The following is a 14,048-nucleotide window of genomic DNA, read 5'->3' as shown; positions in this document are numbered from 1 at the left end:
AGTATTATAGTAGTTATATTCTTTTACATAGGAACAGTATTATAGTAGTTATATTCTTGTACATAGGAGCAGTATTATAGTAGTTATATTCTTGTACATAGGGGCAGTATTATAGTAGTTATATTCTTGTACATAGGAGCAGTATTATAGTAGGTATATTCTTGTACATAGGGGCAGTATTATAGTAGTTACATTCTTGTACATAGGGGGCAGTATTATAGTAGTTATATTCTTGTACATAGGGGCAGTATCATAGTAGTTATATTCCTGTACATAGGAGCAGTATTATAGTAGTTATATTCTTGTACATAGGAGCAGTATTATAGTAGTTATATTCTTGTACATAGGGGGCAGTATTATAGTAGTTATATTCTTGTACATAGGGGTAGTATTATAGTAGTTATATTCTTGTACATAGGGGGCTGTATTATAGTAGATATATTCTTGTACATAGGAGCAGTATTATAGTAGTTATATTCTTTTACATAGGAACAGTATTATAGTAGTTATATTCTTGTACATAGGAGCAGTATTATAGTAGTTATATTCTTGTACATAGGAGCAGTATTATAGTAGTTATATTCTTGTACATAGGAGCAGTATTATAGTAGTTATATTCTTGTAAATAGGGGCAGTATTATAGTAGTTATATTCCTGTACATAGGAGCAGTATTATAGTAGTTATATTTTTGTACATAGGAGCAGTATTATAGTAGTTATATTCTTGTAAATAGGAGCAGTGTTATAGTAGTTATATTCTTGTACATAGGGACAGTATTATAGTAGTTATATTCTTGTACATAGGAGCAGTATTATAGTAGTTATATTCTTGTACATATGGGGAGTATTATAGTAGTTATATTCTTGTACATAAGGGGCAGTATTATAGTATTTATATTCTTGTACATAGGGGGCAGTATTATATTAGTTTTATTCTTGCACATAATGGGCAGTATTATAGTAGTTATATTCTTGTACATAGGGGCAGTATTATAGTAGTTATATTCTTATTCATAGGAGCAGTATTATAGTAGTTATATTCTTGTACATAGGAGCAGTATTATAGTAGTTATATTCTTGTACATAGGAGCAGTATTATAGTAGTTATATTCTTGTACATAGGGAGCAGTATTATAGTAGTTATATTCTTGTATCAAGGGACAGTATTATAGTAGTTATATTCTTGTACATTGGAGGCAGTATTATAGTAGTTATATTCTTGTACATAGAGGCAGTATTATAGTAGTTATATTCTTGTACATAGGGGCAGTATTATAGTAGTTATATTCTTGTACATGTGAGCAGTATTATAGTAGTTATATTCTTGTACATAGGAGCAGTATTATAGTAGTTATATTCTTGTACATAGGGAGCAGTATTACAGTAGTTATATTCTTGTACATAGGGGCAGTATTATAGTAGTTATATTCTTGTACATAGAGGCAGTATTATAGTAGTTATATTCTTGTACATAGGGGCAGTATTATAGTAGTTATATTCTTGTACATAGGGGCAGTATTATAGTAGTTATATTCCTGTACATAGAGGGCAGTATTATAGTAGTTATATTCTTTTACATAGGGGCAGTATTATAGTAGTTATATTCTTGTACATAGGGGCAGTATTATAGTAGTTATATTCTTGTACATAGGAGCAGTATTATAGTAGTTATATTCTTGTACATAGGAGCAGTATTATAGTAGTTATATTCTTGTACATAGGAGCAGTATTATAGTAGTTATATTCTTGTACATAGGATCAGTATTATAGTAGTTATATTCCTGTACATAGGGAGCAGTATTACAGTAGTTATATTCTTGTACATAGGGGGCAGTATTATAGTAGTTATATTCTTGTACATGGGGGCAGTATTATAGTAGTTATATTCTTGTACATGTGAGCAGTATTATAGTAGTTATATTCTTGTACATAGGAGCAGTATTATAGTAGTTATATTCTTGTACATAGGGAGCAGTATTACAGTAGTTATATTCTTGTACATAGGGGCAGTATTATAGTAGTTATATTCTTGTACATAGAGGCAGTATTATAGTAGTTATATTCTTGTACATAGGGGCAGTATTATAGTAGTTATATTCTTGTACATAGGGGTAGTATTATAGTAGTTATATTCTTGTACATAGGGGCAGTATTATAGTAGTTATATTCTTGTACATAGGGGTAGTATTATAGTAGTTATATTCTTGTACATAGGGGCAGTATTATAGTAGTTATATTCCTGTACATAGAGGGCAGTATTATAGTAGTTATATTCTTGTACATAGGGGCAGTATTATAGTAGTTATATTCTTGTACATAGGGGCAGTATTATAGTAGTTATATTCTTGTACATAGGAGCAGTATTATAGTAGTTATATTCTTGTACATAGGAGCAGTATTATAGTAGTTATATTCTTGTACATAGGGGCAGTATTATAGTAGTTATATTCCTGTACATAGAGGGCAGTATTATAGTAGTTATATTCTTGTACATAGGGGCAGTATTATAGTAGTTATATTCTTGTACATAGGAGCAGTATTATAGTAGTTATATTCCTGTACATAGAGGGCAGTATTATAGTAGTTATATTCTTGTACATAGGGGCAGTATTACAGTAGTTATATTCTTGTACATAGGGGCAGTATTATAGTAGTTATATTCTTGTACATAGGAGCAGTATTATAGTAGTTATATTCCTGTACATAGGGGCAGTATTATATATAAAGAAGCCCCACAGATACATTAACAATTTTCTATCAGACATACTGATAGGGAATTTAGATTGAGCGCCCCATCGGGGACAGCGATGATGATGTGTGTAAAGCGCTGCGGAATATGTTAGCGCTATATAAATAATAATATAGTAATAATTTTATTTATATGGCGCCAACATATTCCGCAGCGCTTTACATTATAGAGGGGACTTGTACAGACAATAGACATTACAGCATAACAGAAATCACAGTTCAAAACAGATACCAGGAGGAATGAGGGCCCTGCTGCTCGCAAGCTACAAACTATGAGGAAAAGGGGAGACACGAGAGGTGGATGGTAACAATTGCTTTAGTTATTTGGACCGGCCATAGTGTAAGGCTCGGGTGTTCATGTAACGCTGCATGAACCAGTTATCAGCCTAAGTATGTAGCAGTACAGACACAGAGGCTATTGACTGCATAAAGTGTATGAGAACATGATGAGAGGAACCTGTTTATGGTTTAAGTTTTTTTAATAGGCCACACAGGGATAGTTAGGTTAATGCGTTGAGGCGGTAGGCCAGTCTGAACAAATGCGTTTTTAGGGCACGCTTAAAACTGTGGGGATTGGGGATTAATCGTATTAACCTAGGTAATGCATTCCAAAGAATCGGCGCAGCACGTGTAAAGTCTTGGAGACGGGAGTGGGAGGTTCTGATTATTGACGATGCTAACCTGAGGTCATTAGCGGAGCGGAGGGCACTGGTAGGGTGGTAGACTGAGACCAGAGAGGAGATGTAGGGTGGTGCTGAGTCATGGAGTGCTTTGTGGATGAGGGTAGTAGTTTTGTACTGGATTCTGGAGTGGATGGGTAGCCAGTGTAATGACTGGCACAGGGTAGAGGCATCGGTGTAACGGTTGGTGAGGAATATGATCCTGGCAGCAGCATTCAGGACAGATTGGAGCGGGGAGAGTTTGGTAAGAGGGAGGCCGATTAGTAGAGAGTTACAATAGTCCAGGTAAGAATGAATAAGAGAAACAGTAAGAGTTTTTTGCAGAGTCGAAAGTAAGAAAAGGGCGAATTCTAGAAATGTTTTTGAGATGGAGATAAGAAGAGCGAGCCAGTGATCGGATGTGGGGGGTGAATGAAAGCTCGGAATCAAGGATAACCCCAAGGCAGCGGGCATGTTGCTTTGGAGTAATGGTGGAACCGCACACGGAGATGGCAATGTCAGGCAAAGGTAGTTTAGTAGAGGGAGAGAACACGAGGATAAAGATTATTATTATTATTATTATTATTATCAGATGGACGATATGTTCTGTGCTCTGTAGATGGCGTCTGATTGAACTTGAACTGAACTTGAACTTTCTTTCGGATTTGCTGATGCTGGTTCTTTGCTGCCATCTAGTGTTCATTATTGCATATAACATGTTCCAAATACAAAGCAAACACTGTAAGGGTATGTTTCCACGGTCAGGAAACGTTGCTTGTTTGACGCTGCGCAGAGCTGCAGCGTCAAACAAGCAGCGTCCAGATGTTCCAGCATAGTGGAGGGGATTTTATGAAATTCCGTCTTCTCTATGCGTGGAAACCCGCACGCGGCGGCCCTGCGACTCCGGACATGCTGCGCGTCTTTTCAGACCGCAGCATGTCCGTACACCTTGCGGGGACGCAGCGTCCCCGCAAGGCATATCACAGGGCCCTATGGGAGAGAGCGATCATCCCGGATGTGAAGAGTTAACACATCCGGCAGGATCGCGTCCCAGAAAGGGGGCGGGGCTTCGCCGCTGCGACGATACCGCCGGCCATCCTGACAGTGGAAACATAGCCTAATACTACCTCTCCAGCAATGGATCCTTGATAGCCACAGATGTCACACGTGCACGCTCCTCATTCAGGGTATGTGCACACGATGCAGATTTTTCTGCTGCAGAAACGCTGCAGATTTCAAAGACGTGCACGTCGCTTCTTTTGCGCAGTTCTGCAGCGTTTCTGCGCAGATTTTTCTGCACCATGTGCACAGCTTTTTTTTTCACATTGATTTACATTGTACTGCACAGAAACTGCATCAAATCTGCAGATGCAGATTAATGCAGAAAATTCTGCACCACATTTCCTACATGAGCACATAGTCAGACATTTATTTTTCCCTTTTCTTTGATAAATGAACCGTAAGTAAATAACCATCATTATCTTCCATCTCAGCTCAGATTGCCACAATCGTCTCTTTCGCTCACAATCCCGACTCACGAGCGATCAGATTGAGGCTGCGGTCACACGCTCAGTATTTGGTCAGTATTTTACATCAGGATTTGTAGCCAAAACCAGGAGTGGAACAATCAGAGGAAAAGTATAATAGAAACCTCTGCACCACTTCTGTATTTATCACCCACTCCTGGTTTTGGCTACAAATACTGATGGAAAATACTGAATGTGTGACGGCAGCCTGACAATTATCTATGCGTGACCGTGTGTCTGTGAACAATAAAGTTTAAAAAAAAAAAAAATAATAATCTTATGGCGCAACCTAACCTTGACTTTTCCACTATTCCATATAGTGGGCGGGGTTAGTGACGGAAAGGGAGGTGCTTCGGTCGCACAGCGCGGCGGCTCCTGCTGGTCATGGTGTGCGGGCGGTGACGCTGCGGCTCCGGTGTGTTTAGCGCCTGTCAGCATGGTGAGGAGACGGGAGGGACCGGGCTCGGCTGTGGGGCAGGGAACGGGAAGGCCGCCATGGACAGGTCACGTGTCTCTGTATCCGACACGGTCAGTCACAGGTGGTCACGTGTCCCCATGTGGTCACATGACCTGTGTGCTCTGAGCTGTCAATTATCTTGTGTTTTTCTTTTCCCATAATCTCTGCTTGCTGTCAGTGTATGAGCGCGTTTAATCCTGTGGTAGAAGCTTGTGCACTGGTGCTGGGGAGGATGCTGTGGTGTCACCCCTCTGCCCCCGGGCACTGGTGCTGGGGGGATGCTGTGGTGTCACCCCTCTGCCCCCGGGTGCTGGGGAGGATGCTGTGGTGTCACCCCTCTGCCCCCGGGTGCTGGGGAGGATGCTGTGGTGTCACCCCTCTGCCCCCGGGTGCTGGGGAGGATGCTGTGGTGTCACCCCTCTGCCCCCGTGCACTGGTGCTGGGGAGGATGCTGTGGTGTCACTCCTCTGCCCCCGGGCACTGGTGCTGGGGAGGATGCTGTGGTGTCACCCCTCTGCCCCCGTGCACTGGTGCTGGAGAGGATGCTGTGGTGTCACTCCTCTGCCCCCGGGCACTGGTGCTGGGGAGGATGCTGTGGTGTCACCCCTCTGCCCCCCGGGTGCTGGGGAGGATGCTGTGGTGTCACCCCTCTGCCCTCGTGCACTGGTGCTGGGGAGGATGCTGTGGTGTCACCCCTCTGCCCCCCGGGTACTGGTGCTGGGGAGGATGCTGTGGTGTCACCCCTCTGCCCCCGGGTGCTGGGGAGGATGCTGTGGTGTCACCCCTCTGCCCCCGGGTGCTGGGGAGGATGCTGTGGTGTCACCCCTCTGCCCCCGTGCACTGGTGCTGGGGAGGATGCTGTGGTGTCACCCCTCTGCCCCCCGGGTACTGGTGCTGGGGAGGATGCTGTGGTGTCACCCCTCTGCCCCCCGGGTACTGGTGCTGGGGAGGATGCTGTGGTGTCACCCCTCTGCCCCCGTGTACTGGTGCTGGGGAGGATGCTGTGGTGTCACCCCTCTGCCCCCGTGCACTGGTGCTGGAGAGGATGCTGTGGTGTCACCCCTCTGCCCCCGGGGACTGGTGCTGGGGGGGATGCTGTGGTGTCACCCCTCTGCCCCCGGGTACTGGTGCTGGGGAGGATGCTGTGGTGTCACCCCTCTGCCCCCGGGTACTGGTGCTGGGGAGGATGCTGTGGTGTCACCCCTCTGCCCCCATGCACTGGTGCTGGGGAGGATGCTGTGGTGTCACCCCTCTGCCCCCGGGCACTGGTGCTGGGGAGGATGCTGTGGTGTCACCCCTCTGCCCCCGGGGACTGGTGCTGGGGAGGATGCTGTGGTGTCACCCCTCTGCCCCCCGGGTACTGGTGCTGGGGAGGATGCTGTGGTGTCACCCCTCTGCCCCCGGGGACTGGTGCTGGGGAGGATGCTGTGGTGTCACCCCTCTGCCCCCGTGTACTGGTGCTGGGGAGGATGCTGTGGTGTCACCCCTCTGCCCCCGTGCACTGGTGCTGGAGAGGATGCTGTGGTGTCACCCCTCTGCCCCCGGGGACTGGTGCTGGGGAGGATGCTGTGGTGTCACCCCTCTGCCCCCTGGTGCTGGGGAGGATGCTGTGGTGTCACCCCACTGCCCCTGGGTACTGGTGCTGGAGAGGATGCTGTGGTGTCACCCCTCTGCCCCCGGGTGCTGGGGGGGATGCTGTGGTGTCACCCCTCTGCCCCCGGGTACTGGTGCTGGGGAGGATGCTGTGGTGTCACCCCTCTGCCCCCGGGGACTGGTGCTGGGGAGGATGCTGTGGTGTCACCCCTCTGCTCCCCGGGCACTGGTGCTGGGGATGATGCTGTGGTGCCACCCCTCTGCCCCCGGGCACTGGTGCTGGGGAGGATGCTGTGGTGCCACCCCTCTGCCCCCGTGCACTGGTGCTGGGGAGGATGCTGTGGTGTCACCCCTCTGCCCCCGGGCACTGGTGCTGGGGAGGATGTTGTTTTGTCACCCCACTGCCCCCGGGCACTGGTGCTGGGGAGGATGCTGTGGTGTCACCCCTCTGCCCCCTGGTGCTGGGGAGGATGCTGTGGTGTCACCCCACTGCCCCTGGGTACTGGTGCTGGAGAGGATGCTGTGGTGTCACCCCTCTGCTCCCCGGGCACTGGTGCTGGGGATGATGCTGTGGTGCCACCCCTCTGCCCCCGGGCACTGGTGTTGGGGAGGATGCTGTGGTGCCACCCCTCTGCCCCCGTGCACTGGTGCTGGGGAGGATGCTGTGGTGTCACCCCTCTGCCCCCGGGCACTGGTGCTGGGGAGGATGTTGTTTTGTCACCCCTCTGCCCCCGGGCACTGGTGCTGGGGAGGATGTTGTTTTGTCACCCCACTGCCCCCGGGCACTGGTGCTGGGGAGGATGCTGTGGTGTCACCCCTCTGCCCCCGGGCACTGGTGCTGGGGAGGATGTTGTTTTGTCACCCCTCTGCCCCCGGGTGCTGGGGGGGATGCTGTGGTGTCACCCCTCTGTCCCCGGGCACTGGTGCTGGGGAGGAAGCTGTGGTGTCACCCCTCTGCCCCCGGGGACTGGTGCTGGGAGGATGCTGTGGTGTCACCTCTCTGCCCCCGGGCACTGGTGCTGGGGAGGATGCTGTGGTGTCACCTCTCTGCCCCCGGGCACTGGTGCTGGGGAGGATGCTGTGGTGTCACCTCTCTGCCCCCGGGCACTGGTGCTGGGGAGGATGCTGTGGTGTCACCTCTCTGCCCCCGGGCACTGGTGCTGGGGAGGATGCTGTGGTGTCACCCCTCTGCCCCCGGGCACTGGTGCTGGGGAGGATGCTGTGGTGTCACCCCTCTGCCCCGGGCACTGGTGCTGGGGAGGATGCTGTGGTGTCACCCCTCTGCCCCCGGGGACTGGTGCTGGGGAGGATGCTGTGGTGCCACCCCTCTGCCCCCGTGCACTGGTGCTGGGGAGGATGCTGTGGTGTCACCCCTCTGTCCCCGGGGACTGGTGCTGGGGAGGATGCTGTGGTGCCACCCCTCTGCCCCCCGTGTGCTGGGGAGGATGCTGTGGTGTCACCCCTCTGCCCCCCGTATACTGGTCTTGGGGAGGATGCTGTGGTGTCACCCCTCTGCCCCCCGTATACTGGTCTTGGGGAGGATGCTGTGGTGTCACCCCTCTGCCCCCCATGTGCTGGGGAGGATGCTGTGGTGTCACCCCTCTGCCCCCCGTGTGCTGGGGAGGATGCTGTGGTGTCACCCCTCTGCCCCCCATGTGCTGGGGAGGATGCTGTGGTGTCACCCCTCTGCCCCCCGTATACTGGTCTTGGGGAGGATGCTGTGGTGCCACCCCTCTGCCCCCGTGCACTGGTGCTGGGGAGGATGCTGTGGTGTCACCCCTCTGCCCCCCGTATACTGGTCTTGGGGAGTATGCTGTGGTGTCACCCCTCTGCAGTTCACCATATAAGATAAATATTCTGATGCTTTATTAGTTCTGACCGTCTCGAGCTGCGGTACCAAATGTTTCTTTTAAATGTTATTTTTCTTTTGGGAAAAAAAGAGGATGATGTGAAATTTTATTAATTTTGTATTCCTCTTTCCCCCATTTTATTGGTTTCTGTGGGGGACATGAACCTATGACCACTTTTACAATACAGTGTAATACTGCAATGTTTCCTATAATCCTTGATCTCCTATCAGCCAAGTGGATCAAACGCCGCCGACACCATGCCTCTATACCACCATCCGCATGGGACTGAGGGGGCTTGGAATGGACACTCTCCCCGCTGGGCAGAGTGAGGCCCCTCCGGCACCATGAATTCAGCTGTTTGGATGTACATTGTATAGTGGCCGCAGTCAGTACTGCAGCTCAATCAGCTCCTACAGAAGTGAATGTGATCTGAGCTGCAGTACCAAGAACATCCACTAGACGGAGCTGTGCTATGTTGGCTGCAAACAGCTGATTTGTGGAGGAGTCGCACCGATCTGATAGTGATCCATTATCCTAAAACACGGCAGGTAAACGTTTCTTTTTGTTTTTTTTTCTCCCCAGGCAAGCTCTTTGATCGCAGCCGGTCTCACCATTGCAGTGGCGGGATTTGCAGGTACCGAACACACCGATAAAGGAATTCACGTTGAATAAATGCGTTATACAAGAACATGGCTGCTATATTCCAGAAACTGCGCCACCCCTGTCCTTGGGTGGTGTCTGGTATTACAACTTGCTATACATGTTCTGTGGACAGGTGTTTCTGGAGGAAAGCGGCCATGTGATACACATATGAGGAGCGCGGAGCTGCTGTGGATCGCGCGGAGCTCCTCCGGAGGATTATAATAATATATTACATGATATCTGAGTCCGTGTCTTTCTTCTCTTCAGGCCGGTACGCGCTGCAGGCCTTCAAACACCTGGAGCCTCAGGTCAAGCAGGCGATGCAGACCCTGCCCCAGTCGGTAAGAGATCTACCCTGCGTCCTGGCATCATGCACATGGTCATGTTAGGTGACAAGGTCTGGAGCTGGCGGCATCGCCAGTCTCTGGGCATCGTGCCTGATCCATCATCCGCAGCTTACCCCCTTATACAGACACTGCTGTGTGGTTCATTCCTCCTCTCGCACAGATCTGTCCTGAGACGACTACAACAACAACAACCCCTTTATAAAAAAAAATAATAATTTCGGGAGGTAAATTAATCTTTCTTCTCCCTTTAGGCATTTGCCGGTTATTACAAAGGTGGATTTGAACCCAAAATGACCAAAAGGGAAGCTGCACTGGTCCTCGGAGTGAGGTAGGTGCCAGCCAAACGTTAAGGGATGGTGTAGACTGGATACAATTGGAGCAAACCCTCAGCTGTGCCGGGAGAACGTGCTAAATGCAAACTAGTGTCCAAATTCACTGAAAGCAAGCGGAGATCTTACAAATGGAGGAAAAATGGTGGTTGCTGGCGTTGACTCCTATCTGTTTTCTTGTAGCCCCACGGCAAATAAACTGAAGATCCGGGAAGCTCACAGGCGGATCATGCTGCTCAATCACCCCGACAAAGGTAAACACAAGTGTGGGGGTCCCTTAACTGCTTCCCGCGCCCGCCTCGAAACTGTTCCATACAGGGCAGCTGCCCGTTGTTTGTATATCCAGCAGCGATCACAGAGAGCTCCGATCACTGCTGTTTAACCATTTAGATGCCAGTACCTTTCACTGACTGACTGCGGCATTTAATGACGTCATCACCTCTCACATACACAATCAGGCGCCCTCTGCTTTCACCCTCTTCCTTCCCCTTTTTAAGTTAATAAATGCCGGTCAATTACCCTGGGAGGCGATTTTTTTTTTTTTCTTTTTTTAACGTGAAATATAATTAAATTACACTAAAAAGAAATATTAAAAATATAAATAAATACTACTTTTCCTATCCAAAATACTTCAGTACTTAAAATATACATGTTTGGAATCACTATGAAAATAAAAAGAAAGTAACCCAGACAGTAATCTGCTTGAAATAATATATTGAAAAGCTAGAATTGCATCTTTTTAAGTCACCGCACCCTTCACAAAAAAAATCCAATAAAAAAAGATCTAAACATCAAATTAACCCCCAAAATAGTAACAAAAGGTTCAGGTCGCCGAGCAAAACACGAGGCTGGACGCACCTCCAATAAAGGATAAAAGAAAAGTTCCTGGTCTCAGATTTTTATTTATTTTTTATGTACAAAGAGAAGAATATTTTTTTTTAACTGCTAGTATAATGTTTCACTAGTAAACTACACTGTTCTGCGGAAAGAAAAAACTGCAATTTAGTTTTTACCATTTTACTTAAATTTTTTTTTCCAGTGCAGTAAGTCCTTTATACAGTAAAATAATGTGGAACTGCATCTTGTCCCTCCCCCCCAAAAAAAAAAAAAAGAATCGTAAAAAAAACGAAAACTAGCTCTGTCTCAAAAGGTTTGATTTGGCATCTGATAATCCAGAAAGTCTGACATCTACGACCTTTTCCATGCGAGACTTGCCTGATAATCCAGAAGCATAATTTCCAGACTAAAGGAATGTTATTATTAAAATCTTTTTAAATGTACAGAGGATGAACTGTAACAATGGGAATGTGCTGCTGTAATGACTGATCTGAAGCCAATCTTCACCTGTGTCCTTCTGACAACACTTCCTGTCACAGGGCCGCTGTGTGGCTGATGGCTACCATTAATAGTGGCCGCTGTGTGTGCAGAATATGTGGGCATTGGTGGCAGGAAGTGTTATCATGGGTGCACAGAAATGGATGTGCGTGACAATATGGGGTTGCTGCAGAGTGTAGGGTCTGAAGCCTGTCGTTCAGTCCTGTTTGTGACCCTATGGTAACACTTCTGGTCATAGTTACATTGTGCGGAGCTCTCTCCTCTGCACATCTGGATGGTAATTTGCATCTTCACAACTTCCTAGTGACAGGCAGAGTTGTCATGGGGACGCAGAAGTCGCTGATTTGCGCAGTGTGATTGGCTGCTGTCTGTCCTTCCTTTGTGTTTTACAGACGCCCCTCTCCGTATTTTCCAGGCGGATCTCCGTATATCGCGGCCAAGATTAACGAAGCAAAGGATTTGCTGGAAGGACAAGTGAAGAAATAGACCCGAGCGGCCGACACTGGACTGATTTATACCTCAAGCTTCCGGGAATTCTGGGGACTCGATTGTCAATAAAGCAAATTGAATTGTGATCACGGGCCGAAGACGTTTTTATCATGTTCTAGCTCGAAATGGCTGATAACAGAGAGTACTAAAATGTATATATCTTTCCTCTTCTGAAGCTTTCCCCAAAGCAGAAAGTGGCAATAGAATATGCTACCTGTCCTCTAGTCAGGGTCTCGGTCAGTCTGAAGTGGCTGATAACAGGGAACAATAGTGTGAATTCCCCTGTGCTGCAGTCGGACCTTCAATTTGTAACATTTACTGAATTAGCCTGGCTGATAACAGAGAACAATATACGGTATTATACATGGGGATGTTGGGTACATTTCTTAAAGGGATCATAATTCTCAAAATCAGCCGGGAAGCAAACGTGCACGATGGCAGATGGAGGGTACAGTGCACTGCTTGCTGGGATTACTACTTTTCTGTCCACGCAGAACATGAACCAGCAGGGGCTGACCATGACCGGTTAGAGCTCCTTCAACTGTCAGGAAACAAGCAGAATTCTGAATACAGCTCTGGGTGTAGGTACATGGTGGGAGATGGAGGCTTCTGCTCTTCTGTCTGTTGGGAGGGACGACTCCATCTCCTTCAGTGCAATGTAGCAGATGATCTTTATAGACACTGAACAAGCAGGAGGGGGACGAGATTTGAGCTCTTTCCAGGAGCAGAATTGTGAGTGCAGCTCTGGATGTAACAAAGTTGATATGTAGTCTAGAGGAATATTTTGTCCTGCAATAATGTGACCGGACGGCCTCTTTCAGCAGCGGCTCCTTCGCTCTCATGGCACGTGCCTCCTCCTTGAGGATCTCGGAGCTTTTCTTGCACATCTTATGAATTAAACATCTGGTCTGTGGGGAATTGATTCCTGCTTCTTACTCCGCTCACATCCTGCTGACCCGACGCTCTGCTGCTGCCGGCGCTGCCAATGAAGGGCAGCTGCCAGGGAATGGCGGCTGCTCGCTCAGACGCCTCCTTAAGATACTGTCTGCTTGGCTTTTACATTTCAGTGAATTCCTCTGAAAAGATGGAGCTTCACTTACCAATCATTATTCTACTCTAGTTACATCCAAAGCTGCAGGAATACAACCGTGCCTGGTGGGAGATGTAGTGATAACATTTTACCTTTACCAAGATAATATCTGCTTGCTGTCAGTGAATGGAAACGCTGCACTTGTGATGAGCGATCTCAATACTGCGCCTTTGTTGGCATGACTCCAATCACACCCAAAGCAGCAGTAACAGCCTCTGGTCAGCTCTGAAGCTGCCTTACTGAATGCTGCCCTCTGCTGGTGCAGTAACTGTATCCCCGGAGGCGGTGCAGCAGAGGGAGGCACATGTTGATATCTGTCCGCAGCTTCTCAGTTGCAGCTCTGGCTGTGATTGGAGTATAAGACCTGCTGTTATTTCTGCGGACCCCCGCAGTATGCTATGGGTTAGGTGTAATGTACAGAGCACAAACTTACACGGTATTGGCAATGCTGTGCGCCACGTATTGCGGTCTGGGGTGTGATGACTTTTGCTCTTGGCCAGTGTATGGTGTCTCTTCCGGATCTCTGATGGAGCGGATGCTTATTCCAGCCTGCAGTGTGGATTGAGTTACCCCCCACGTTCTGCTCATGCCCTTCGTGGTCTCTTCTATTGTGCCATGCTGACAGTTTCCATTTCTGCGCAGAGGTCTGTCACTAATGAGCGGCTCACATTTCTTCCTGCCTCCAGCTGTCGCACCCTGCGTGCCGATATTATAAATGACCTTCGGCGTATATGGAGAGCTGTATACGTTATATAGTCACACCCTATACAGAAAAATGCCATTCCGTGCTATTGCTCTCTGTTATCAGCTGTTTTACACTGGGAACGTTATGACAAATCCGTGCCGCCATTTACCCAGAGAATTATTTACTTCCACAGTCTGACTGGTGGCGGCAATAAAATGTCCACCAGCTGCTCCTTTAAGGTTTACTGGCCCTTTAAGTTGCTTGGATGTTCTGCATAGAATGTGGTCACAGCTGCTGA

The 14,048-nt window shown here is 48.0% G+C and overlaps 1 protein-coding gene across 1 annotated transcript; it reads left to right on the top strand.

Annotated features, from left to right (window-relative positions):
* The first annotated feature begins 5,241 nt into the window (after positions 1-5,241).
* On the top strand, positions 5,242-12,061 carry DNAJC19 (DnaJ heat shock protein family (Hsp40) member C19). The gene is made up of 6 exons (XM_077268030.1): positions 5,242-5,372; positions 9,416-9,467; positions 9,743-9,816; positions 10,074-10,150; positions 10,335-10,405; positions 11,902-12,061. The coding sequence occupies exons 1-6, from the start codon at positions 5,370-5,372 to the stop codon at positions 11,970-11,972; spliced, it is 348 nt and encodes a 115-aa protein (XP_077124145.1). The 5' UTR covers positions 5,242-5,369; the 3' UTR covers positions 11,973-12,061.
* The last annotated feature ends 1,987 nt before the right edge of the window (positions 12,062-14,048 follow it).

Source organism: Ranitomeya variabilis, chromosome 6 (assembly GCF_051348905.1).
Source record: "Ranitomeya variabilis isolate aRanVar5 chromosome 6, aRanVar5.hap1, whole genome shotgun sequence".
Lineage (NCBI taxonomy): Eukaryota > Metazoa > Chordata > Amphibia > Anura > Dendrobatidae > Ranitomeya > Ranitomeya variabilis.
Note: the sequence above shows the minus strand (reverse complement) of the source record. Positions and strands in the feature narration are given on the sequence as shown.